At 56.8% G+C, this 23,865-nt stretch overlaps 3 protein-coding genes across 3 annotated transcripts in view; 1 reads left to right on the plus strand and 2 right to left on the minus strand.

Moving 5' to 3' along the window:
* The window catches only part of MED12 (mediator complex subunit 12), a 39,374-nt gene extending 38,962 nt beyond the window's left edge, over positions 1 to 412 (minus strand). The window contains exon 1 of the mRNA XM_019536156.1: positions 221 to 412. Within this exon, the coding sequence (XP_019391701.1) occupies positions 221 to 412 (192 nt within the window). The remainder of the gene's footprint in view (positions 1 to 220) is intronic.
* A 581-nt stretch (positions 413 to 993) lies between these two features.
* On the plus strand, positions 994 to 5,436 carry LOC109310969 (sestrin-3-like). The gene is made up of 8 exons (XM_019536359.1): positions 994 to 1,448; positions 1,639 to 1,821; positions 1,924 to 2,160; positions 2,248 to 2,359; positions 2,655 to 2,773; positions 3,115 to 3,305; positions 3,707 to 3,851; positions 4,289 to 5,436. Exons 1-8 carry the CDS (start codon positions 1,254 to 1,256, stop codon positions 4,373 to 4,375), a joined length of 1,269 nt encoding a protein of 422 aa, XP_019391904.1. The 5' UTR covers positions 994 to 1,253; the 3' UTR covers positions 4,376 to 5,436.
* Positions 5,437 to 11,956: 6,520 nt separating this feature from the next.
* FOXO4 (forkhead box O4) overlaps positions 11,957 to 23,865 on the minus strand; it is a 12,159-nt gene continuing 250 nt past the window's right edge. The window contains exons 2-4 of the mRNA XM_019536360.1: positions 23,665 to 23,860; positions 13,982 to 15,184; positions 11,957 to 12,288 (exon numbers count right to left, since the gene is read on the minus strand). Coding sequence (XP_019391905.1) covers positions 14,000 to 15,184; positions 23,665 to 23,860 — 1,381 coding nt within the window. The 3' untranslated portion in view covers positions 11,957 to 12,288; positions 13,982 to 13,999. The remainder of the gene's footprint in view (positions 12,289 to 13,981; positions 15,185 to 23,664; positions 23,861 to 23,865) is intronic.

Genomic DNA, 23,865 nt, shown 5'->3' on the forward strand with positions numbered 1-23,865 from the left:
GCCGGACGGGCCCCGTCGGGGCCGCAGGCTGCCACCCGGGGCGGGGGCCCCTGCAACTGCGGGGGGGCTCGGTGGGCCGGGGTCGCCGCTTGTCCCGGTCGGCCGGAGCCAGGGGCAGCTCCGCGCTCACTGCCTGCTGCTGCGGGGGCTCGGTGCATGGGGACCCCCAGTACCCCGCGGCCTTCTGTAGGGCACGCTCCCCCCGCGGAGCCGGCCTTGCCCTGAGCTGCTCCCCCAGCCGGGGGCAGGCGCTGGGGCTGGCAGGGGACGCCGGCTGGTGCGGGTGCAGGAAGGTGGGCAGGTGCCACGACCAGCCAGACGCCCGCGGGCTTCCTTCCTCTCCTCGCTGCGCGCGCGGGCGGGCGGGCAGGCGGCCACCCCGGGTGCCACCACCGAGCCTGGCTGGGGTCATTGGCGCGGCGGGTGCTGCCCCCGGGCCTGGGACCCTGGCGAGGGGAGCTGGGAGCTGCGTTTGGGCCTGTGGGCACGCAGGGCTGAGCGCTGCCCTGAGCTCTGTGCAGGTGCCCTGGCAGTGGCCTCGTGCTGCTGGCTCGAGAGCAGCCTCTGCTGAAGGCTCCTGGGCAGGCCCTGCAGGGCGCTGGCCTCTGCACTGCTTGGTCCCCGGTGCGTCCTGATCCTCCCTGCTGGAGGGACTGGACCAGGGGCGCTGCGCTGGAGCTTACGCGCAGTCTCCGGAGACAGCGCGTCGGCTGCGTCCAGCTCCGTCCTGCCTCTGGCTTGGGTAGGGGCACCGTGGAAGGAGCTCTTGCGTGGGCCAGGCACGTGGGGGCATGCAGTCCTTGCCTAGTTATGCACAATCAGGGTCCTGTGCTGGGGCCTCTGGCTGCACAGGGTGCAGGGAAGCTCTGGGCGTGCACCCTCCTGCTTGTGCCAGTCTTGCCAGTGGCTGCTGCTCGTGTGGGGAAGGGCAGGGGAGGTCCCTGTGGCACTGACCTGGTGCATTCGGGGCACGAGCCATGCCCAAGAGAAGCAGGCAGGGAAGAAACCACGGCTTCCTGGACTGGGGCACCGGGGACCCCAGCAAGGAACCCCTACCTGGGCCTCTCATCCCAGTCCCGGCAGCCGGATGGGAAGGGCTGGCCCCAGGAAAGCTGGGCCTGCCCTGGGCACCACTTTGGGGCACTGGGATGAACTGCATCACAGGCGCGTGTCCTGCTGGGGCCGAGGTGTGGAGGGGGCAGGTCCCACGGGAGCCGCCAACTCTGACGTGGCTGTCCTGACAGGTGGGGAAGATGACCAGCAGCGACCCTGACCGGCCCCAATTCCTGTTCGTGAAGGCACTGGCCAGCCGGGGCCGTGCGGAGGCCGTGACGCAGCAGATGGGCTACCACCCGCAGTACCTGGACAGCTTCCTTAAGACACAGCACTACCTGCTGCACATGGACGGCCCGCTGCCCTTCGCCTGCCGGCACTACATCGCCATCATGGTGCGTCCCCGGGCAGTGCCCCGCCGCCTGCCTGGCCGTGCCCTGCTGGGTGCACGGGCAGCACCTGGGGCTTGCACCCAGTTTCGGCTGGGGTGGAGCCTCATGCTGCTGCTGGTGGCTGCGTGACAGGCACAGGCCTCAGCCTGGGCATCCTTAGCTGGGGTGCTGAGGCTCGGACTGGCTCTTGCAGGCAGCTGCCCGGCACCAGTGCCACTACCTGGTAAATCTGCACGTGCTGCAGTTCCTGCGCATGGGGGGGGACCCCCAGTGGCTGCGGGGCCTGGCCTTCACCCCCCCCAAGCTCCGCAACCTCAATGAAATCAACAAGATCCTGGCGCACCGGCCCTGGCTGGTCAGCAAGGAGCACATTGAGGTGAGCAGCGGGTGGGTGAAGGGCAGGCGGGGAAGCCCGGGGGGAGGGGGTGGCCATGCCCTGCTGTGGCATCAGTCTGTCCGTGTGCCCCTGCCCCCGCAGAAGCTTCTGAAGATCAGTGAGCAGAGCTGGTCTCTGGCCGAGCTGGTCCACGCCGTGGTGCTCCTGGCGCATTGCCATGCGCTGGCCAGCTTCGTCTTCGGGTGCGGCTGTGGGCAGGATGAGCGACCGGATGGCCGGGCTGTGCCAGCACCCACCTCACCCGGGAACCAGTGCTTCTGCGAGGCTGGCAGTGGCAATGGCTGCAGCCAGGAGCTGTTGCGCATCAACCGCAAGCGGGTGAGCCCTGGGCAGCCCCCTGCACCATGCCCGGGGCCTGGGTATCCATGGAGCTGCGCTGATTCCACTCTGTCTCCCCCCGCGCAGTCCCTGGACTCCTGCGTGGAGCTGGGGTCGCTGCGGGACCGTGCCCAGAAGATCCACCCAGAGGCCGAGGGCAGGGAGGAGACGAGGCTGCCCCAGCCAGACAGGGAGGAAGGTGAGAGGGGGCAGGCCAGAGCCCAGCAGCAGGGAATCCCGGGAGCAGCCCACACGTGCGGCCCCCTGCCTGCCCCCCACAACAGGGAGGGCTCGCTTGCTGCAAAATCCACATGCTGGAAGCCCCCGAGAACAGGCTGGGCACAGGCCTGCGCCAGTGCGACACCTCCACGGCCCAGTGCTCTGGGAGCCACGGGCTCTGCTTCTGTCCAGTGGCAGTGGAGGGTCGAGAGGTCACTACAGCCTGGCCTGGCAGCAGCTCCGTCCCAATGTGCCTGGGTCTCTGTCTCCCTCAGATTTGCACGGGGAAGCTGTCAGCACCTCAGACCTCTCCTGCTACCTGCAGGACCCCGACTTCGCGTACCAGGACTTTGCCCGGCGCGATGAGGATCACACACAGATCTTCAGAGTCCAGGTGAGCGCTAGGGCAGGGAGGGCTGTGTGTGGCAGCAGGAGGTGGCATCAGGCCCTGGGCTGTGCAGCAGTCACCAGAAAGGCCTCCCCGTGTCACAGGGTCAGGCAAGGAGCGAGTTGGAGTGACCGGCTCTGGTGCTGGAGTCCTGCTCCTGGGCCCTGCAGGCCAGAGCCACACGCCAGCAGCGGGACCAGGCTGCCGTGTCCAGGCACCTCCCTGAAGGCAGCAGCAGCTGCTGGGCGTGGGAAGGCTCCCAGGCTGTGGGGAGCGGGAGCTGGAGCTGGAGCAGGTGGGCCCTGGCCAGGGTCTCCCTGGGGCTGACGCATGTCACTTGGGGGCAGGACTACTCCTGGGAGGACCACGGCTTCTCACTGGTGAACAGGCTCTACTCCGACATCGGGCACCTCCTGGACGAGAAGTTCCGCACCGTAGATGGGCTGCGCGGCAGTGTCGTGGCCAAGCGGCAGGGCTGCGAGCCGTCGGCCTTCAAGCGTGGCATCTGGAACTACATTCACTGCATGTTCGGGATTAGGTAGCCTGGCCTGGCCCTGCCCAGATTGAGGGGAGGGAGGGGGTCCATGGACTGGGGAACAAGCCTGGGCATGATGATGTGCTGCAGGAGTCTGGCCTGATTCCTGGGGCCAGCAAAGCCCTGCCCAGATGTCAGAGACAGGCTTGGAGCATGATCAGGCTTGCCCTGAGTTGGCTGGTGAAGCAGCTAGGCACCCCATTGCTCTCCCCACACAGGGATCACTTTGCTGCATCAGCATCACGAGCCCAAGTGGGTGGCACCAGCTGCTGCTAGCACCTTTAACAACCGCTGCTGCCCCCAGCTCACACCGCTCGTGCCCAGGGTAAGGGCGTTTGCCCTGTGTGACCATGGCATCCGGGGCTGGGCAGGAGCTGCCTCTGACGTACCCCGGCTTCCTGCAGGTACGATGACTATGACTATGCCGAAGTGAACCAGCTCCTGGAGCGGGCGCTTAAGGTGTACATCAAAACTGTGACGTGCTACCCCGAGAAGACAAATCCTGAGACGTTTGACCGCTTCTGGAAGCAGTTCAAGCACAGTGAGAAGGTGCGGGCAGGGGGGAGCACATGCAACCTTGGCCAGCAAACAGTCTCTGGGCAGCAAGGCTGGCTCCTTGCCTCCCCACCACCACTTCCCTGGGGCAAGCGGTGTGTGGCCCAGGCCTAGGCCACACAGCCCTCCAGCAGGCAGGAGCTTTCTGGCATCAGGGACCCAAGAAACATTTGGATGTTTACCTTGCTAAGATCCGTTGACCCCAGCTGACTTCCTGCCTCTGGGGCAGGAGGCTGGACCTGATGATCTTACAAGGTCCCTTCCAGCCTGAATGTCTGTGCAGTCTAGGAAGATGCTGGCCTGGCGCCTCCCTGGTGACAAAGCTTCCTGGGGAAGGTCGTGGATGCTGGAGCAGGCTGGGGGGAGCCACAGTCCAGGGCGCATGATTGGGGTCACCTGCTGCTGGGGTTCAGGCTGTCTTGCCTCCACAGGTCCATGTGAACCTGCTCATCCTGGAAGCCCGGATGCAGGCGGAGCTGCTGTATGCGCTGCGCGCCATCACCCAGTACATGATCTAGCTGGATCGGCGCCCGCCCGTGCAAACGGCTGGCCAGCGCGGGGCAGGGCGCACCGTCTGCTCCAGTTACCAGACTGACTTTCCTTTTCCCTGTGGGCCACAGTGCGTGGCCCGAGATGTGCAATGACCAAGCTGTGAGGAGAGTCCCGGCTGTGGCAGGGAGGGATGCCAAAGCTGCACCCCATCCTCCAGGGCTGCTGGAGCCAGCTCCGATGGGCAGCAACAGGCCAAGCCATGAGCCAGGCCCTCCCACTGTGCTGATCTGGTGCCTCCCTGGGGATGAAGCTTCTTCCTGCAGAACATCGTGGGCGCAGGGCCAAGCAATAGGCACGCTGCGGCCGGTGGCAGGGGAGAGGCTGGCTCCAATCTGCTTCGGGGAGCTCAGCCCCTCCCAAGCCTTGGGCTGGGTGGCAGGCTGCCCCCTCCCTCCCCTGCCAGTGCAGCCCCCTGCCCTCACTCCTGTGCCAAACCCTTCTTGGGGCAGAGGGAGCTGCTGGCCGGGCCTACTCCACACTGAGCCCGTGGCTGGGGGGTGGCCGGTACTGCCTAGTCCCAGGGCAGGCAGGGAGGGTGGCTGCAGTTCCTGGTGGAGGCTGTAGCAGCGGGGGAAACTGAGGTCCCTTCTGCAGGTTTCTGCTGTGCTTCCTTGGTGCTGAGAGGCAGAGGGCAAGTGCAGGATCAGGGAGGGCACATTCTCCTGGGAGCTGGGCCCAGGCCTGGCTGGCTGCTCCGTGCCAGTGAGGCCTGCTCCTGCCTGGACGAGCCCTGAGAGCTGAGGCAAGTGGGACCACCAGCCAGGGGCGGTGCAGGGCAGCCCAGAGCTGTCCAGCCCCTCTGCCACAGGCATGTCCCCTCTTCGGTCAGGTGCTGCTCTGGGCCCCCAGCTTGGCTCCAGGGGCACTGGCCAGGTCCTGCCCCTGGACTGTGAGGGAGGGCGGCAAGGCCTGCCTGCACGCTGCTTCAGTCAACCTGTTTACTGCGTACGTGTGTGAAGAAAACTGCGTGTCTGGAAGCCACAGAAAAAGCCTATTTTTGCTATAAATATCATTATGTTTGACATGGGCTGTGGCCTTGCTGCCTTCTTGGGGCAGTTTGGCCCCTCTGCTTGGTACCAGGGGGCTGGGGGCATAGCAGCCACTTACCTACAGCAGCTCCAGGCTGGCCTCAGCCTGGTCTGCCAGCGTTCACTCACCTGGCTGGAGCCCAGTCCCCTTCCTGCCCCAGACAGCCCTGGCTGGTCCCTGCAGCAGCAAGCAGCTGGAGCAGGCATCGTCCTGCAGTTTCCTGGCTCACAGAGCAGGCAAGAGAGCCACCCCCCCCACAACACGGGCCAGCAAGCCTGGTGCAGCAGGAAACACCTGCTCTTGGCCTCTGTGCATGCAGAGATGGAAAGCACTGCAGGATCCAGTCCCCTCTCATCCTACTTTATGGGTGTCAGTTTGGGTACTGCATAGATTAGGCTGGTGCTGGTCTGTGCCCAGTCAGGCCTTGCCCAGAACCAGGGAGCTGACACTTGTGGGCAGAGCCACAGCAGGTCTCTGGGACCGGGGCAAGTGCTCCCTACCCCCTCCAGCCCCAGCTGCTAGTTGCCTACTTTCCTGAGTTGGGACCAGACAGATGGGCCCAGGGAGAATGGTGCACTGCTGCCCTGTAGGGCAGGGGTACATGGCTTGGCATGCCCCAACCCTCCCCAGAAGGCAGTGCCAGGGCTGCTTGCCAGGCCCTGGCTTTACCAGCAGTCTCCTGGGCTACACATGCTGCTAGCTACAGCAAGGTGTGACAGGGCAGCTGGCTCTCCCACTCAAGGTGATGGACACCACATCCCCTCTGCAGCTGCGTTGGTCCACAGAGCGACAGCTTGTGGTCTGGGGCAGCAGCATGGTGGATTCAACCCCGGCTCCAGGCCCACACTTGGGTCCCGTGCTCTTGGCAGGGCCTGGCCAGCTTGGGAGGGTCTCGCTCCAGTGCCCAGAACAAGCATCAACTGTACAGGAACATCCAGGACTGAACAGGCCATCGCCTCCTGCAGGGACCTGGCATTGGCCTCAGGAGTGCCTGCCATGGGAGGGAACTACACATCCCACTTTTGCAGGAAGCAACGGCCTCCCCCTGTGTGCATCCTGGGGGTTGTGTTACAGCACCTCCAGCCCTGCTGCCCCCCAGGAGCTGCAGCCACAGGGCCCAATGCCAGAACCTCCCCCCACCAGCAATGTTACTGGTTAGCAGGAGCAAGGGTCTCCCATTCCAGGCACCTGTGAAGGCCACCGTCTGGGGCAGACTGCCCAGTGGCTGGGACAGAAGGCAGCTGCCCCCCAGAGCCGGGGTCCACCTCCCAAGCCACGGCTTGCTCTTGGCCCTGGGACAAAGCTTGGATGCAGAGGCCCCAGCCCCAGGTGAGGTGCTAGAAGGAAGGCAGGTCTCCACATACCCTCAGGCATCAGGCGCAACAGCTCTGCTGGCTTTGGCAAGTCCCTAGGTGGTCCAGGCCAGTCTTTCTCCAGTGCTCGAGAACAGCAGCACGACACTGCAGCAGTGTACATGGGACCACTTGCTCCAAGGACTCCTGGATGACCCTGAACTGCAATGAGGCTTGGGCTGAGGCAGGATGCTGTGGCCTCAACTCACAACACCAAACAATCCCATCAGCAGTGGGACAGGGCACGGTTCTTGGCCTGGATCATGCCATGCGGCCACAAGACCCCCTGCCCACCAGCCACAAATGAAACATTTCCTTCTCCTGTCTTGCTCTTCCTTATCTTACACTCCACAACCCCCGGGGTTTTCCTCTCCCCTCTCATGCAGCAGTTATTTCACGTGCTGATGCATTCCCCCACAGCTCACCTCCCTTCTAACCTGGTGACCCCAGTGCTTGCAGTCCCCTGGTGCAAGCTCCCCTTAGCTAGGCTGTGCAGCCCCTCACCTGCAATATGCTTGCCTTCCTAGAAATGCCACAACCCATTGCCTGCAGCACCCCGCCAAGGGCCCGTGACCAGGGAGGTGGTTTCCCATAGGGCCCCCCCCCCCATCTGCACCAGGTACTTCTACTCACTGCTTACCCCACAGCCAGGTTCTTGTTTCCTTTGCTGAAGTTTCTGAGCCCAAATACACAAGCAGGATGCAGCCCCAGCAAGTGGCAGCTGCTGTGTACAGCCCCTCTCTGCTCCTACCACTGCATTTCCCCTGTTAATGCAGGCTGTGCCAGGAGAGAGGACCACAGCGCACAGGGGCTTCTGGCAGGTTGTGTCATGGAAAGGCTGACTGGATAAGCACCTCTTGAGCTCCAACAGGGTAAAGCCTCTGGAGATGCAGACACACACGGGAGCTACTGGAGCCTGGCCTGGTGGGGGGAAGGCGATGGATAGCCCTGGCTGCAGGCTGGAAGCTGCGTTGGGCACAAACACACGGGACATGGAGCAGAGGATTACAGGTTTATTTGTCAGACGTTCCTGCCCTAGTCTAGCATGTTCTACAGCCTTGTAGCACCGGTGGTAACAAAGCGCCGTGACATTCGGTTACACCGTGAGAGCGAACAAAGCTGGTGGGACAGGAGGAACTCTGAGGAATGGGTGGGTGAGAGACCTGTGCCAGCAAGTGCCATTGGCCCCACACCAGCAAGGAAAGCCAGCCAGGGCCATGGGGATTGGGTGCGGGCTGTGCCACAGCAACAGCCAGTTCACAGGACCATCTCCCAGCTCCCTCCCAGGACACCAGGCCCAGCCTCTGCCCCACCTAGAACTGCACCCGGAGACTGAGCACCAGCAAGGGGCCCCAGGCCTCATGGAGACATGTCTAGCACTGTGACCACCACCCTGCAGGAAGCAGCTTTCCCCTTGCACCTTTCTGCTCCCTCAGCCCCATGGCAGCACCTTTCTCAACCCCCACCATGGCCACAAGCGCAAGGACCGAGCCAGACTGCCTGGACTTTCTCCCCCGGGTTAGAACGCACTCAGCTCCAGAGAGGCCCTTGCTTCCTACAGCCCTGGGCACCGTGGGCGAGGGGTGGTGCTGGGCTGCCCTGCTCAGGGGGCCTCCCCACCCATGGGAAGTCATGTCTTCTAGCTGACATCAGACTTGCAAAGCATCCCTCCACAACTGAATGAGGACAGGACCCCATGACATCTGCACTCTGGCCCCTGGCTTGGGTCCAACCCCACACTGCCCCATGATCAGGAAGAAGTGCCTGAGGCTCAGGCCCCAGCTGCTGTGGCCACTAGCAGGGCACGCCAGCTGTCCCAGGCCCCCTCCAGCCACCCCCACCCAGCAGCATTCCAGCAGTACTATAAATAAGCAACTAAATAAGAAAACAAAGGAGCGGTGACCTAAATAAGAGCTTTCTAGGCATTTCCTTTGGAACAGCTGATTAGCACGACCTATTCCAGCATGCACATCACTAAGGGCTGCACCCAGGCTCCAGAACGCTCCCCTGCTGTCACAATGGCTTGGCCGCTGCTCTACACGCAAGCGGGGACAAAGGGGCGCTGTGCACTTCCACATATCCATGGAACCCCAACCAACTTTGGCTGCTCCTCTCCTGTGAGACAGGGGCCACTGATGGCCCCAGGCAGCTGCCCCCACACCCAGATCAACCCAGGTGCATGCAAAGGCCACGGGTTGGACTCTCACGAGCTCTGCAGACAGACGGCACACAGTTGGCATGGTGCAGGCACCATGTTCCACACCACCAGGCTTGGAGTAATCAGTGCCCCACCAGAGCCCAACCTGGCCAAGGTAGAGGAAATGCACAGCTGGACGGTACAACTCCTCATGTCTGGAGTTCCCCCCAGCCCCCTCCAGAGCCACTGCCCCCCTTCCCCACCTCACACCAAAGCACAGGGGCAGTGTGGGATCAAGCTGCACCCTCACCTCCTCCTTTCCACCCACCGTGGACCTATCCCAGTCTGCCCATCTCTTCCTGCCAGCACAGGAGGCAGGTGGCCTGGCTGAATCATCAGCTTGGTGGTGCAGAGCCTGCGCCCTTACTTTCCATTTCCCTGCAGCATTACCCCAAGGAGGTGACAAGCAAACCCTGAACAATCCTCTGCCCCAGAGACCCAGGCTGCCCAGGACCTCTGCTAAGACAGGTGTAGGAACATGTCTTGGGGAGGTGTCTGCGCCGTGCCAGATGTGACAGCACAGGCAGGGCTGCAGTAGCACTGCCAGCCCTCAGCGGAGCAGCCTGGAGATCATTTTTTGGCCCTCAGTGGAGCAGCCTGGAGATTGGTTTTTGGACTGTGGAAGGGGGCGGTGCCAGCAGCCAACCCTAGAGCATCTGCAACTTGGCGGCACTTCCACTGCCTCTGGGAAAGGGAGCATTCAGGGCTCTGATGCAAAGCTCTCCTCTCCAGCACTGCTGCAGGGAGGGAAAGCGAGGGCCCTGCTAGGGATGGGCCCGACGCACAAGTGCACAGACACATACCGGCAGCCCCCTGGGTGAACCTGAGCGCCAGTGGCTGAGGTCTACCCCGAGCTGTACACGTTGGCCTGGGCCCACAGAGCAGTTGGGCACCACCACGCTCCTGCACAAGGATTGGGCCAGGCTGAGAGGCTGGAAGCAGACACTGCAGACCTGGCTACTCACGGCCTAGCCTGCACTACATCTGGCATGCTGGTACAAGCAACACCACAGGACCCACTTGCCTTTGCAACTAGGGCCTCAGCTGCTGGCTTGCCCAGAGGACAGGTGCCAGCAGGAAGGGATCCCCATTCACCAGCTGTTCTAGCTGCAGGTTTGGGGCAGCTGCCCAGGGGCCAGGCCTGCATCTCACAAGAGGATAGTCAGGGGCACACGGACAGGTTCTGCAGGTGAACCCAAGTGTGGAGTGCAGATGGCACCAGCATGCAGTTTCTGGACTGCCACCTCAGCACCTTATGCTGGAGAAGGTAAAGGCAGTCGGTTGGAGGGGCCTCGTCTCAGGCACCTGACCATACTGTGCTGCTCTGGTCCCCAGGAGTACCAGAGGGGCCCTTGAAAGTGCACATAGCAGACGAGAAGGGAATGTGGAACAACCTCACAGCACCTCCTGGCGGGAGCACCCATTAGCCACACACCAAAGGAGGTCACCGACTGTCCCCATGAACAAGCTTGATAGACCCAGCAAAGAAACACCCCCCTCCACTCCTGCCACTGCACCACCCAAAGCCCGATGGGAAGCCATTGGATAGCACACCTCATCCCTCTGGCTCCTCAGCTCCTTCCCCCACACGCACAAGGACAAGATGGGGCACAGCCCTGTCACATCCCAGAGATCTGCCTAGGAGGTGAGCATGGGCAAGCAGGAGCACAACTTCAGCAACACGAGGAGAAAGCAATGGGAACCACAACAACCAGGCCACAAGCACAAGACAGGACATCGGTGAGGACAAGGGGCCTGGCCTAGCCCAGCCCTCCTCATCAGCAGGGCAGGGAACCTAAGCCTGAGACCTCAGCTGCCACCCTGCTACTCTAGGGCTTAATCCCCACCAAGGCTCAGCCAAGCACACAAGTTTAAGAAAGGCTAAGGTGGGAGTGACCAAGCACCCCAAGAGGCTGGCCTGCTGCAGCCACTTTCAGAGCATGTTTGTGGGTACGTGGCAACTCCCACATGCACTGCGGCAACCTGCCACCCTCACCTTCCACTGGATGCTCAGCTGTGGCCCAGCCACAGCAGGCTTGTCTCCACCCCTCTGTAGTGTTCATCTAATATCCATGGGATAAAGCATGGTTTTACCCAATAATTGCATGATTCCTCAGTTAGAGAGAGAGAGAGAGAAAAAGAGAGAGAGAGAGAGAGAGAGAAAGAGAAAGAGTGTAAAAAGGTTTAGAAAAGCTTCTAATCAATCTGCAGGCAGTTTTGCACATGGATCACAAGTAATGTACAACCCCCCCCCAGCGGTTCCAGACAGCATGGGTCTGCCAGTTCCTTTCCACCCAGTTACACACATGATCAAATGTCAAAAGTGTGTCCTCAGCACAGCTCTGAAAGGCAAATCTGCAGTCGGCCCCTTCCATCAGGGAGAGAGATGACCAATGTGCCTAATGGAGACACTTATATTGGCCTAAAATTTGTCATAGAAAGCCCCCAGATTAGTAAAAAAATATGTCATCTATAGAAAATGCCCTTCTGAAAAGCAACCAGGGCTCTGTTAAGGCCACACCCAGGCTTCAAATTCTGGCTGCTGTAACAAGGCAGCCCAGGAACAGACTCAAGATGTTTGGTGTTCCAGCAGTGACTATTAGCACCCATGTGTCTACTCAGCGCTGAGGACAGAGCAACTTCTCTAGACCACGCTACTCATTCAATAGGGGCCAGTTGGCACAGTGAAAATAAACTGGCATGCCTCAATTCTGTACAGGTGCACGAAGGAGAGCACCCCTCCCTGCAGGGCCCTGTCCCTTCCAAAGCATAACAGGGTGCAGAGGGAAGTGGGTCACACCGAAGCAATTTCCAACACATCCAACATGCCCTTTTCCCACCCTGCAGCACCTTCCAATTTCTCTGCAAGTCTATGGGGTACCAAGTGTGGGCCAGTGGCTGAGGGAAAGAGTCCAGTTACTCCACCCCAAAGGCAAGGTGAGGACAGAGCAGGCCCCACTGACCTGCCACCGTGGCAGAGTTAAGGCAGTCACTGGTATGTGCCTCCAGCAAACCCCACCTTCTGCATGGGAAACGTTGCAGTCTGGCACAAAGGCCTCCGGCCAAGGTTCTTCCCAGGACTCCTCTTCTGCAGAAGGACCAGGGCAGGGGCAGGATTTTGGAAGAAGTGGCACATGACAGGATTTGCTAGAACTCTTCCTGTTGCCCCTGGCACCCAGCAGGCAGCCCTTTCTGCCTGGGGCAGTGCGCAGGAATGCGTCTCCAATGCGTTCCATTCTTTTCAGACTCTGCTGGGGGTGGGAAGCGAAGTCAGAACCCAACAGTCAAACCCTGAAGGACACTAGGAAGAAAAGCAAAGCAAGTGGTTAGTTCTGGGCCTGAGGGAGCCTCTGGGCACAGATCTGAGAACAATGGTCAGGAAAATGGAGCCGCAAGCAGCGCGAGATGGAATGTGTGGGTCTCTGGATGAGTCAAAGGATACTTGGCAGGGCAGAAGCCCACCCATCTGCCCTCTCCACACTGGGGGCAGGAGGAGGAAAGGGAAAGAGCCTGCCTGACTGCCTTCTCCACATGGGCAAGTGCAAGACAAGATGACAAAAGAGCCACCTGGGGTCTTGTGCTTGCAAAGGAGCAGAAGGAAGAGGCCCCATGGCAGGGCAGACAGATGGGAGAATGCTCCTGGGGGAGACAGCAGGAAGAGGGAAACTGCTGTTCCATCAGGCAGCACCAAGACAAAGTACAGGTGGAGAAGCCTGCTGGACTGAGAACAAATTGGCAGGCACTAGGGCACTGGACAGAGCCTGCTCAGCTACACCAAGGAGCCTTCTTTGCACATGATACAAGTAAGTGGATGTGTCTGATTGCATATTCCTCATTAAGTCTTACAGGAAATGCTTCCTCAAGCACCACTCAGAGTGCCAGCCTGCTGGCAGCCATGGGAGCAGAGGCAGCTCAGGAGAGTGAGCCACACACCTCCACTGTGTGCTTGGGACTCCTTTGAGCCACAGGAGCCAGTGGTGCGGGGAGAACTCAAAGACTGGGAGAACTCTGCCAGGCAGGGAGAACCGCTACACAGAGGGACAGGAGACTTCCCCTGGCGGCTGCAGACCGCTCCAGGAAATCCAAACCCAGCCTGTGTACGAACAACAAGGAGAGAAGTGCAGACCAGCAGGGAGGGGCCATGAGAAGGACTTGACAGGGCAGGAGATATACAAAGGGGCTGGGGCCAGTCAGTCTGCACAAAGCCTTGCTTTGGAGCTTTAAATCAGTGGGGCTCAAACTCCGATTCATGAAGCTGTGTCCTCTGGCCCATGGGGCTCCCCACAGGTCTCTAATCTGGTGGAAGGGGAGCAGTGGCATCATTAATGCTGTTTGCTTGCTGCCAAATGTCCAGACCTGCAAGAGATTGGTCACATTCCTGCATTCTCATCTTCCTATCTCACAGCACTGGATGTTTGCTTTCAGCTGGGGAGCAGCTCAGCAGGAAGATACGCACCCACCCAGGCACACTGTGCTCAGGGTTCACCTACCTCTTCCCCTCGTCTGCACTTACTCTCCACTTTTTCTTTGTACCGTCTTCCCTGCTGTAACTCCCAACTCTTCCCTTCTCTCCTGTTCCATCTGCTGAAGGTATCAGTGATGGAACAATGTGCATTCTAGAGCTAATACCCCAGCATGATAGAGGGAGGGACAGGATCACATACCTCTTCAGACTTTTGCAGAACTGGAACATCAGTGGGACTGGCTCTGACACCACTCCTTGCCTACAGTGTCACCTTCCCCACACAGGAGGGTTCTGCATTTGTACTCAGGGTTAGGCTGCTGTCTGAAGGTAGCTGCCTCTAGTAACAAAGGGCTCTCCATGAATTCAATCATTACCGTGCTTCACTGAGACAGTTGACAGCATGGCAATTAAACAGGGTCCTGGCACTTTGTGCCTACACTTCACCAGTCAGGAGCTGAAAAGGGAATGGTATATTCAAGCTGGTGCAGCATGCTGTGCCCCTACAAAGCAAGCAGGGGAGCTCACCTACCTTTTTGTACTCCTGAAGTTAACTTGGTACCCAAGTATGGTTGGAGGCCTGCGAGGTGCTGGGGTAGCTGGGAGTAGACAGAATGGGTTCAAAGTTAAAGTCCAAGCCCTCTCCATCCATGAGGTCACTGTTGATTATGTAATCCATGTCACATTCAAGGTTCTCCATGTACATGTCAAGGTCCAGGTCGGTGGGCAGCCTGTCCTGGGTCGCTCCCAAGGGGGCAGGGCTACCAGAAGGGAGAAGTGGTGGAGTGCCCAGCTGGGCAGGAGCCTTCAAAGTTGCCAAGTTGGCTGTGGTCTCAGGACATGCTACCATGGGAAGTGTGGGTGTCAGAGCACCAGCACCAGACTCTGGCTGTTGCTCTGAAGGCTTTCCTCGTGGGTCGACCGGGCCCATCTTGTTCTGGGTGGCCTGTCCGCCTAGAAGCAGGAGAGTCGGGTTGTTCAGCCTGCTTCCGGTCTGAGGGAGTATTGGATCCACCTGAGTCATCATCACATCACTGGGAGGTGGAGAGTTGGATGTCAGGAGAGCTTCCAGGGTCTGAGGGCCGGAGAAGCGGCTCACAGGACTCTGCAGAGATACATCAACAGGGTTAAACAGAGAGTTGCCAAAAGTAGAGGCCGAGCCAACTGTATTCCGAGTCCGTAGAGAGAAACTGGAATCTCTTTGGATCGGACCACTCGAGACAGACTGCTGGGTGGGCAGCATGGAAGAACTGGGTGATATCAGGTTTAACCCATCAATGAGTTCGAGCTCCTCAGTCACGGTGGGCGGGACGTTGCTGGATGCACTGGAGAACACTAGAGATGGAAGAAGCTCCTCGTCCGGGAGATCGTCCCGCTCGGGCAGGATAGGAGAGCGCCTGGTACTAGCGGTGCTTGCATTCGAGCTGGTTCGAGGCCGGAAACTGGTCCATACATCAGAGTCCTCATTACTCCTTGAGGGGCTTCCAGGCCACTTTGGGAACTGGGAGCTAGGACTGTCAGCAGTAGTCTCTGGAGCTGTTTGCACTGAGGCCTTCTTCTTGCCTCTGACCTTGGACAGTTTGGTGCTGTTGTCCATGGAGGCAGCTCTCCTCCTCGGAGCCTTCCCACTTTTGCCACCTTCTGGATTAAGCATCCACCAAGAACTCTTCCCCGTGGCTTCATTATGCACTTTAATGAACTTGCTGTGCAGGGAGAGGTTGTGTCTGATGGAGTTCTGAAAGAAAGAAGGGACAGTGTCAGCAGCATTTCCACTCACAGCCCCATCCTTCCCTATAGGAGTCTGGCATTCATTCATCGGTCTGCCAGGAACCCAGGTGGAGCTCTAAGGGCACCCCTAGCTGCCTGCAGCTAGAGCAAAATACACCAGCCCTTTGCTATAACTACATAACCAGGCCCTTGGAACAGAGCTAGCAGTGCTCCTCTTATCCCTTTCATCACCCCACCTCCCAGCATGGTTCCTTCTCTTTCCTCCCAGTTCTAGGTCAGCCTCCTCAGATGCCTCCCAGCCAGGCTGGGTTCTGGGAAAGTTCTGCCCCATGCACAAATCTCCCCTCAGCCCCCTGCTGCACCCCAAAGTGAGGCAGACATGGGACCAAACATAACAGAGGACCATACTGCAAGGGGCAGGACCCCACTCTCCTCCAAGACTTGGCCTCTACCCAGAGCAGTCTTCCCAGAAGCTCAGCAATTGCTCATGCTTCACAGTCATGATGATCCACATACTGAAGTTCTGTCCTAAGCAAACTCTGACCGACCAGACTCTGCATCAATGATCTGGATTTAAGGTATAGCTCGACATTACAGTTATATTGGTTTAAGCTGCTTAGATACAACAAGGTTTGGGTGTTTTGCATGCTCCTATGCTGGTATAAATATATCTTCGCTGTTGGAAATTTAAGTCTGGAGCTACAAACAGACATTACATTTGTCCCAGGATAAATCCTAAAAAAGTTTCCCTGATAAGAGGAAGTATTTGTTTATCCAGGGATATTACAAAGTACATCTATACAATTATCCTGGGATTGCATTGCTTAGTTAATGGCAATGCTACATTCAGCTGCTCACTGAACCCAATTAGAAGGGTGATGCGTGTACACACAAATTCCAGGATATTTTAATTCTGGGCTAAAATAGGCACAACTTATCCAGGGACAAATACAATGCCTCTTCCTAGCTTGAATGAGACGGATTTAAAAGTTACAGCTGTTTTACTCCTATAGTAAGAGAGATGGAGCTGACAGACAGAATGGATAGACCAGGTGGGTGCCCTGAGTGGCAAAGTACCCTCCCCACTTCTGAAAACCACACCCCACCAAGGGCTCTGGGCAATCCCCCGTGGCAGCCAGGAAGTGATCTGCCCATAGGACACTGGAAGCACAGAGGAACTCAGAGCTCAGTGCAGGGTTCTGGTGGGGGGCAGGAGCATTTGCTTTGAGGTGGGTGCTCCCCACTGGCTATCAGTAGGGTGAAAGCTCACTGTTACTAACTTGCCACACTAGGCAAGTAGCAAGATTAAAGCAGGTCCCTTGTGCTGTGTCACTTCCTAGATATGACGTCTCCAGTGCCTACCCCAGCTCTCTGGACACAGAAACCTGAATGACCGACACCTGCAGAGGACAGTGCAAAGGTGGCAGAGGCAACCACAGCTCAGGGATTTCCCACTCTAAAGCACTGAAAAGAACGTGAAGGCTGTGACACTGCATGAATCCACATGTTGTTGTACAAGACAGACAACTCTGTCTATAGCTGGGACTGACACATGCCCCAGTCAGGCTCTGAACCCTGGGACTTCACAGCACAGCACCCCCCTTGAGTACACGAGCAGACAGATCAACCACAAGAATGGGTGGCAGGATGGGGCAATTCCAGATGCAAGAACAGTTTCATTTCTCAAGCAGAGAGCCATGAGACCACACAGCTGAAACCCAGGGCTGCCACAGTAGACCTGAGGTCCATCCAGGCAGGACAGCGCATTCAACACTGAGCGTCTGGGGTGAAGTCAGGGTTACGAAGGGCACAGAACCGTCACCAGCTAAGAGCAGCAAGCCCACACCCAGCAGGCCTTTCCCCAAGTCAGTGCACTGCAATTAGGGAGGAGCAGAGACTCTGTGCCCAGTCTGAAGCAGCTGTACAGCTCTGCAGCGAGGCATGCCCTGTGCTAATGAAGCATTCGGGGACAAGCCAAGAACAAGTTGTACAGAGCAAGACAAACAGGGAACAGTTATCTGCGCAGCTCTGTACTTGCCTGGCTCTGAACTGGGACTGGCAAGAGCAGCTCCCAACTCCAGGATCTTTCTCCTGGGAAATCCCAAATTCTTGCTGCAAACTACAGAGGCCAACTGGCCCGCTTAAGGACTTCTGCCAACTGAAAACACTGGCCACTCAGACCACTGATGCTCCCCCTGTGACTCCTTGCTGCCCCCCAGCAAGCCCAGAAGGGAGCCCCGTGCATGCTGCATTTCCAGTTTGCAGAGGCATTCCTCAAGGGGCTGTGCAGAGAGGACACCTTCCTTGCACACACCTGCCAGCGTCTGTCTTGGCCAGTCACCAGTTGCCGAAGCTCTGGGGACGGCAGCTTGCGTGGAGAGATTCTGCAGAGTCAGTTACGTTGCGCAGAGCAAACAGGTGTCCCTGCTCCAGAGGCACGACTCTAATGTGCTACCCAGGAGCCCTCTCCCCCAGGACAGGCACAGCAGCTACGGGATTCACCATGATGCTGTGCCTGATGATCTTGCCTGCTGTAGGGGAGAGCGAGAGGAATTTTAAGTGCTTCCCAAAAAGCCAGTGAGGCTGGGCAGGCACCGACCACTGGGATGGACAGCACCAGCCTCTCAGGGGCAGTCTAGACTCTGCCCTCCTTCCAGAGAAGCAGCTTCTTTCACAAGCAAAGTAGGAGACACAGAAGCGACACCAACATCTCTGCACCAGTGCTGCTCACAGTGGTGGGAAAGCACTCCCTCCCAGATGGGCTCAAGAGATACTGGCTTGTTCTATACTTGCAAATCTGTCCCCTCCCTCCATTACTTCCCCACCCACTTGCCTTTCTCCCACCCCACAAGCCTGCCCTAACCAGCTTCCACTACCCACTCCCCTTATAAGTTACATCTCTCAATGTCTTTCATCTTAGTCCCCTCCTCCAAGTCACGGGGAGGGGTGAAAAGCTGTCAGCCAGCCAAATCAGCATTGAAGAACATGTCCTCTTGAGTTCTTTCACTGTCCCCTGCCTTATGGCAGGCAAGAAACAGTCATGTGGGTTTTGTTGATTACTACCTCCAAGTTATCCATCTAGGCAGTAGGTTCACTGGAGCAGCCAGCCCTGCTCCTGCCTCCAGCTTGCACAAACAATGCATTTGGAAATGCAGGGGACAGGAGAACAAAATCCCAGCAACTTAGCCCAGGACAGCTGCAAGAGACAGAAATAGATGGATCACTTCCCGCAGAGCATTTCAGCCATGCCTCATTCTTCTAGAAAACACCTTTTAGCAGCATGACACACAACACTGTCCACCTGCAGACCCAAAAAGGCAACAACTACTTGAGTTCACAGGCAGGTATTGGAGTGCTGAGGACAGGGAACAGTGGCTGGCTGGGAGCTGGCCACTTTCTCCGGCTCTGTCCATTAAACAACACTTCCAAGGTACAGCAAAAAGCAGGGCTGACTTCATGTAGAACATGCAGTGCTTCACTGTGTTGACAGGAAGGTTCAACAGGGACTTGGCTACACCCTGTACCTTAGAGCTGCTGGGCATTCAGACAGCCCAGGCTCTTATTGACAGAAGCCTCAAACCAGAGCAAGGCTCCTTCCGCCTTGGGTGCCAGTGATTCCCGGCTGCCTGAATGGGCTCAAGCCCTGGCTGAGGCACCTTCTTCCACCCTAACCCCAACGTATAAATCTGGGCTCAAAGTCAGCCAAAATTAAGCTTTGCTCAGCACAAAAGCAGCATTTAAGTTTCCATTTCCTTCGGCTATGTGGCTATGTTCCTTTGGTCCTTTGTGAGCTATGCCTCAGCGGATGGAGGCTGAGAAGCATTTCTAGCTTGTTCCCAACGAGGCCATGAAACTAGCATCATCAGAGGCCAGGATTCAACATACAGGCAAAGTCTTCCCACCAAGAGATGTCCCCATGCTGGAGCAAACCAACTCCTGTCCAAGCCCTTCCTACTACCTTGGGCCTTGACCAGCACTCCCCAGAAGCAGTGCTATTCTACCAGCCTGACTTGGCAGCTCAGGAACCTGATGAACAAGGCTGCACGAATCCTCTTTACTGCACAGTATGAACATGTCCACGGCCCAAGACAATTGTTCTCCCTCGGCACCCTGCGCTAACAGAAGATATCCGGTCGATCCTCAGCAGGCTGAGGGAGCTTTCCGGCTGTACCAAGATAAACCTACATCTTACGTTCACCAAACTGGAAGTCACTTGTAAGGGTGCCCTGCACAACTGACACCCCAGCTCTCATCTACAGCAGGAAACTATAGAGGAAGAAGCAAGTTTCCTTTCAGAAAGAAGCACCAGATGGCCACAGGAAAGCCAAGCTGCCCAGCACTCTGACACAAGGGCAGGCACACATCGGTCATCCTTCACATCAGCCACTCTCCGTTCTAAGAGGGGCAAGTCTCTCCTCCCACTTCACAGGGGCTTAGACACTATGGGGATGGAAGCCAGCTCCAGTCACAGGCACTGGGCACAACATTATGACAGCCTACCTCCCAGGTCACCTGGGAACCCAGTTACCAGCTACCACCTACCTCAGGTTATACAGTGCAATGCATGCTTGCAGGACTGAATGTGACACTTCATAGTAAGATGTTGACTAATAACAGGCACAAGTCACTAAGACAGTGATCCTCAGACACGGTGCCAGAGCATCCTTTTCAGGGGGCCACACCAGAATAGCACTGTTAAATGTGCAAACACCTACCCACCCAGATGAGATTCAGAAGAAACCCAGAGATTTCTATTAGGAACCCACAGTATCAAAAATATTCTGACCAGCTGCAGTCAGAGCTAACTGCAGCAGCAGAATTGCTCTATTATTTTTCTGTAGTCAAAAAAAGAGTGAAAGCCAGGAGCTTGTATGTTCCGAGCAGGGCTCAAGTCTAACAGGGCTGAGAACCGCTGCAGTAAGTATCATAGATTTCACAGATATTAGGGCTGGAAGGGACCCTGGAGGATCAGAGTCCAGCCCCCTGCCCCAGGGGCAGAAAGTCAGCAGGGATCAGAGGATCCCAGCAAGATAAGCATCCAAATGTGTCTTGAAGGCATTCAAAGTGGGTGCATGAACCACCTCTAGTGGCAGTCTACTCCAAACCATGGGGGCTCAGACAGTAAAGAAGTTCTTCCTTATATCCAGCCTGAATCGGTCGTGGCAGAGTTTGCGACCGTTCGATTTTGTCATCCCTTGGGGGTATAAGAGCCACCTACCCATCTTCCCAGGATCTCACCTCAGGCAGGGGTGCATCCAGTGATTATTTTACAAAAAAATCTCAAATATCGCACTGGAGCATTAAGATCAACCCATCTGGATTGGCAGCACAGGAGCATCAAACAATGCTTGGAACAGCTTGTCATTTGGACTCAGTTGGTCTATGACAACAGCAGCACACGGCATTGTTTGGCTTTGCGCATAAGAAACAGGGTCCTTACTGACAAGGACTGAGCGATTCCACACACAACAGGGAAGGGAAGAGGCCTGTTTCTTGCTCCCAGGGAAGTCTCTGAGCACTGTCAAAGTGTATTCTAGGACTATCAGGAAGCATCTCAAAAGTCTTTCTGGGGGGAGTACACTGAGTGTTTTGCCCAGGAATGATGGGACCCCTGCACCTCCCTGACATCACCCGTCTTGTGCACAGTGAAGGAGACAGCTCTCAGCGGCCTCACACCCCTGCCATGGAGTCCCTCAAGGGTGCTTACCCATTTCTACTGAATAGAGAATAGTCTTATCCAAGGGCCTTAATCCTGATAAACCATCTGCAGCCAGAAAAACTGATTCCCAGACTATAAAGCAGCTTGTAAAGTGCTGAGGAGAGAACTATAGAGAACTCCACCGACACCCACCCTGCTGGAACGCTCCTACCTTTTCACCTCAGTTAATTCTTAACATTAGAGCTGGATTATTGTAGAGACAAGGCAAACTGCACAGCCAGCAAATCCGTCTCATTTCAAAGCCACTCAAGAGCAAGGAGTACCTCCTCCCTCCCCCAAAAAGCTTATATTCACCAGAATTCACACGAGTTACACCCTCACCGCATGGAACATCTATAATTGCTCTCAACTGTATGGTGCCATAAAACAGGTACTAAGAGATTATGATGTAACAATGAAAGATTATGAAGTGTTATCATTGTTACGCAGGCTAACTTAAAAAAAAAAATCAACTTTTACTTTAAGAATAAAAAATGTACTTTCAATTGGAAACTGAGAGCCAATGTTACAGACAAGATTTAATAAGCTATTAAATAAAAGTATTTTAGCAGCACAGTTCTGCCCAACCTTTAAAGGAAATGACTGAACTTACCAAAGTTTTTGGCTGAGCACCTTGACCAGTGTTGGTTAAAAGTGCCTACACAGCTCTACCAACAGTGGCCTTGTCTGTTGCCCCAGAGGACACTTTCCGTCATTTAGTTTATTCAATCAGTTCTGTTCAATACCAAGTTTAGAAGTGCAAAAAGTAGTAACGTATGTTTATTTCACCCTATGAAGAGCAAGGTAACAAGACCCCGAGATCTACTCGTTCTAAAAAATCTGAAGGACATATGACCCGATCAATCACCCAATTGCCACTAATATTTCCTTGGTTTAATTGCTTAGCTGTAAATGCTAAACATGCTTTGATAAATTTACTCTTCCAACGTTCGTGAATTTATTTAAATTTCACCTGCCTTTAAACATAGCTAGACAGATAGTAAACGAGAAAAATGCCATTCGCCATAGTCTAGCAATAAATAAGAACCTGAGCAACTGTAAGTTCAACAATTACTAGCTGAGCAAAATGCAGTTACAGCCTGCCCCCCAGGTCACTGCACTGCACAAGACTAACTCTCTCTTTAGGAGAATGCACCCAAAGGGTACAAAGCTCCAGCCAAGATTCAAACCGATGATTTCAATCAGTCCAAGCTGTGGTAACCCACAACTCCCCCAGGAAGTTCCTGCTTTGACCCTGCTGGAGTCCAGACCAGTAAGAAGCCCATCTGAATTGGCTCATTCACAGGCAGCAGTGCTGGAAAGGGAGCTGCCCCCAAGATCCACAGCGGCAACGCCAGGGCAGCAAGGAGACCTCTGCTTGTTCCCAGACCCATTCACGCGACATGCATGAATCTGTCTGCCACCCCACTAACACAGCCTGCTTCCCTTGTAGGATTCCATTACCTAACGAGTGGCTGAAGTCACAATTTTTCATTAGACTTCAATCTCCCCGGTACCTTTTAAGTGGAAGTGTTGCCAGCTGCCTCCAAATAGAGCAGTGGAACAGCTACTGAGGGCCCACTCTCGACACTATACACCAGGGCAGCACATGCCTTGTACAAGACTTCAAAATGCCTCGTCCCATGTTACTCTGTCTGCGAGCTTCACCTATTTACTCCAAGACTTGGATGCAGCTGGCTGAAAAGGTTGCAGTGCAGATGTTTCTCTTTCACAATTAGTCAGAGGCCAAGAAAATTGCTTTAAAGTTACATCTGGTGGAGAACTTGATGGGACTCTGCTCCATACAAAATCCTGTTGGTCACTGCCTACAGAACACGCAGACACTCTTTGTCCAATGGGCAACACTGAGAGCAGGGAATCACCATCATCAGCTCCACCGCTATTAACCAAAATGACTGCATGTAGTTTGGTGCAGCCGGGGGGTAGGTCAGGACACCCTGCCTTTACTATGGGGGCTGGAAAACTTCCCTTCAGATGAACCCAAGCTACCCGAGGGAGAGGAAACATGTCCAGGTGTGCACAGCAACACATGCTGGCCAAACCTCCCACAACAGCTATGTGCCAATTTGATTCTGCTAGGATTGAAAACACTCACAGGGGGAATTCCTGGTTTTCAGTTAAGCTACTTGGCCTCTCCAGCCAACCACTACACACCTGGGGAAGGGGACAAACAGAACAGCACAACAGCACCAACCGCACGGGAAAGAGTTCAGACCTGCTCCACACGCTGCCAGGAGCACAGCTGCAAAACCCTGCTCTTCCCTGCAGCAGTAAGAGCTGCCTCATCCTCTCCAGGGCTCGTCCGTGCCTATCCACAGGGTATCTGAGCAGGCACAACCAGCCACAAGGCCCTGCAGAATGGCAAACCTCTCGCCACTGCCCTGGCTCCTGGGGAAGCCACTGCAGCAGGCCGTGCCTTGGGCACAACTGTCTGTCAGCCCGATCTTGCTGTGCCAGTGCTCAGAGCAGGGGCTGCTGTGGGCAGCACAAGCACCGCAAGCCCACGCCACACCTAGCACAGCTGTGCCCATCTCCTGTTGCAGGACGAGACATGCCATCTGACCGCAAACAAGCACCAGCCCCAGGCATCCCGGGAGCACAGGCACCGAGCGCTGGGGACTCCTCCCGCAATGCTGACCCCGTCAGGTCCCAGGCCCTGCTCCCAGCACGGCCAGCCAGGCTGCACCCTGGGAAGGGCTCCAGCGCAGAACAGCCCCGGGCGGGGAGCCCCGGTGTGAGGCAGGGGGCAGCCTGCTCGCCTGCTGTACCTTCCAGCCGGCCGAGCTGTTGCTGTCGCCCTTGTCCTTGAAGTAGGGCACGGAGCGCACCATCCACTCGTAGATCTGCGCCAGCGTGAGGCGCTTGTCGGGCGCGCTGTCGATGGCTTGGCTGATCAGCTCGGCGTACGACTGGTTGCCCCACGCGTTGCGGCGAGAGCCGCCCTTGCGCGCCGCCCGCGCCGCCTCGGC

Source organism: Crocodylus porosus, unplaced genomic scaffold (assembly GCF_001723895.1).
Source record: "Crocodylus porosus isolate Cpor-Errol unplaced genomic scaffold, CroPor_comp1, whole genome shotgun sequence".
In the NCBI taxonomy this organism is placed as follows: Eukaryota; Metazoa; Chordata; order Crocodylia; family Crocodylidae; genus Crocodylus; species Crocodylus porosus.

What these genes read in the sequence shown, in the direction of transcription:
- LOC109310969 (XM_019536359.1), top strand. Translation starts at nt 1,254, where the DNA reads ATGACCAGCAGCGACCCTGACCGGCCCCAATTCCTGTTCGTGAAGGCA. An exon ending in GGCACTACATCGCCATCATG is followed by an intron (nt 1,449 to 1,638) that starts GTGCGTCCCCGG and finishes TGGCTCTTGCAG; the next exon opens with GCAGCTGCCCGGCACCAGTG. An exon ending in CCAGCCAGACAGGGAGGAAG is followed by an intron (nt 2,360 to 2,654) that starts GTGAGAGGGGGC and finishes TGTCTCCCTCAG; the next exon opens with ATTTGCACGGGGAAGCTGTC.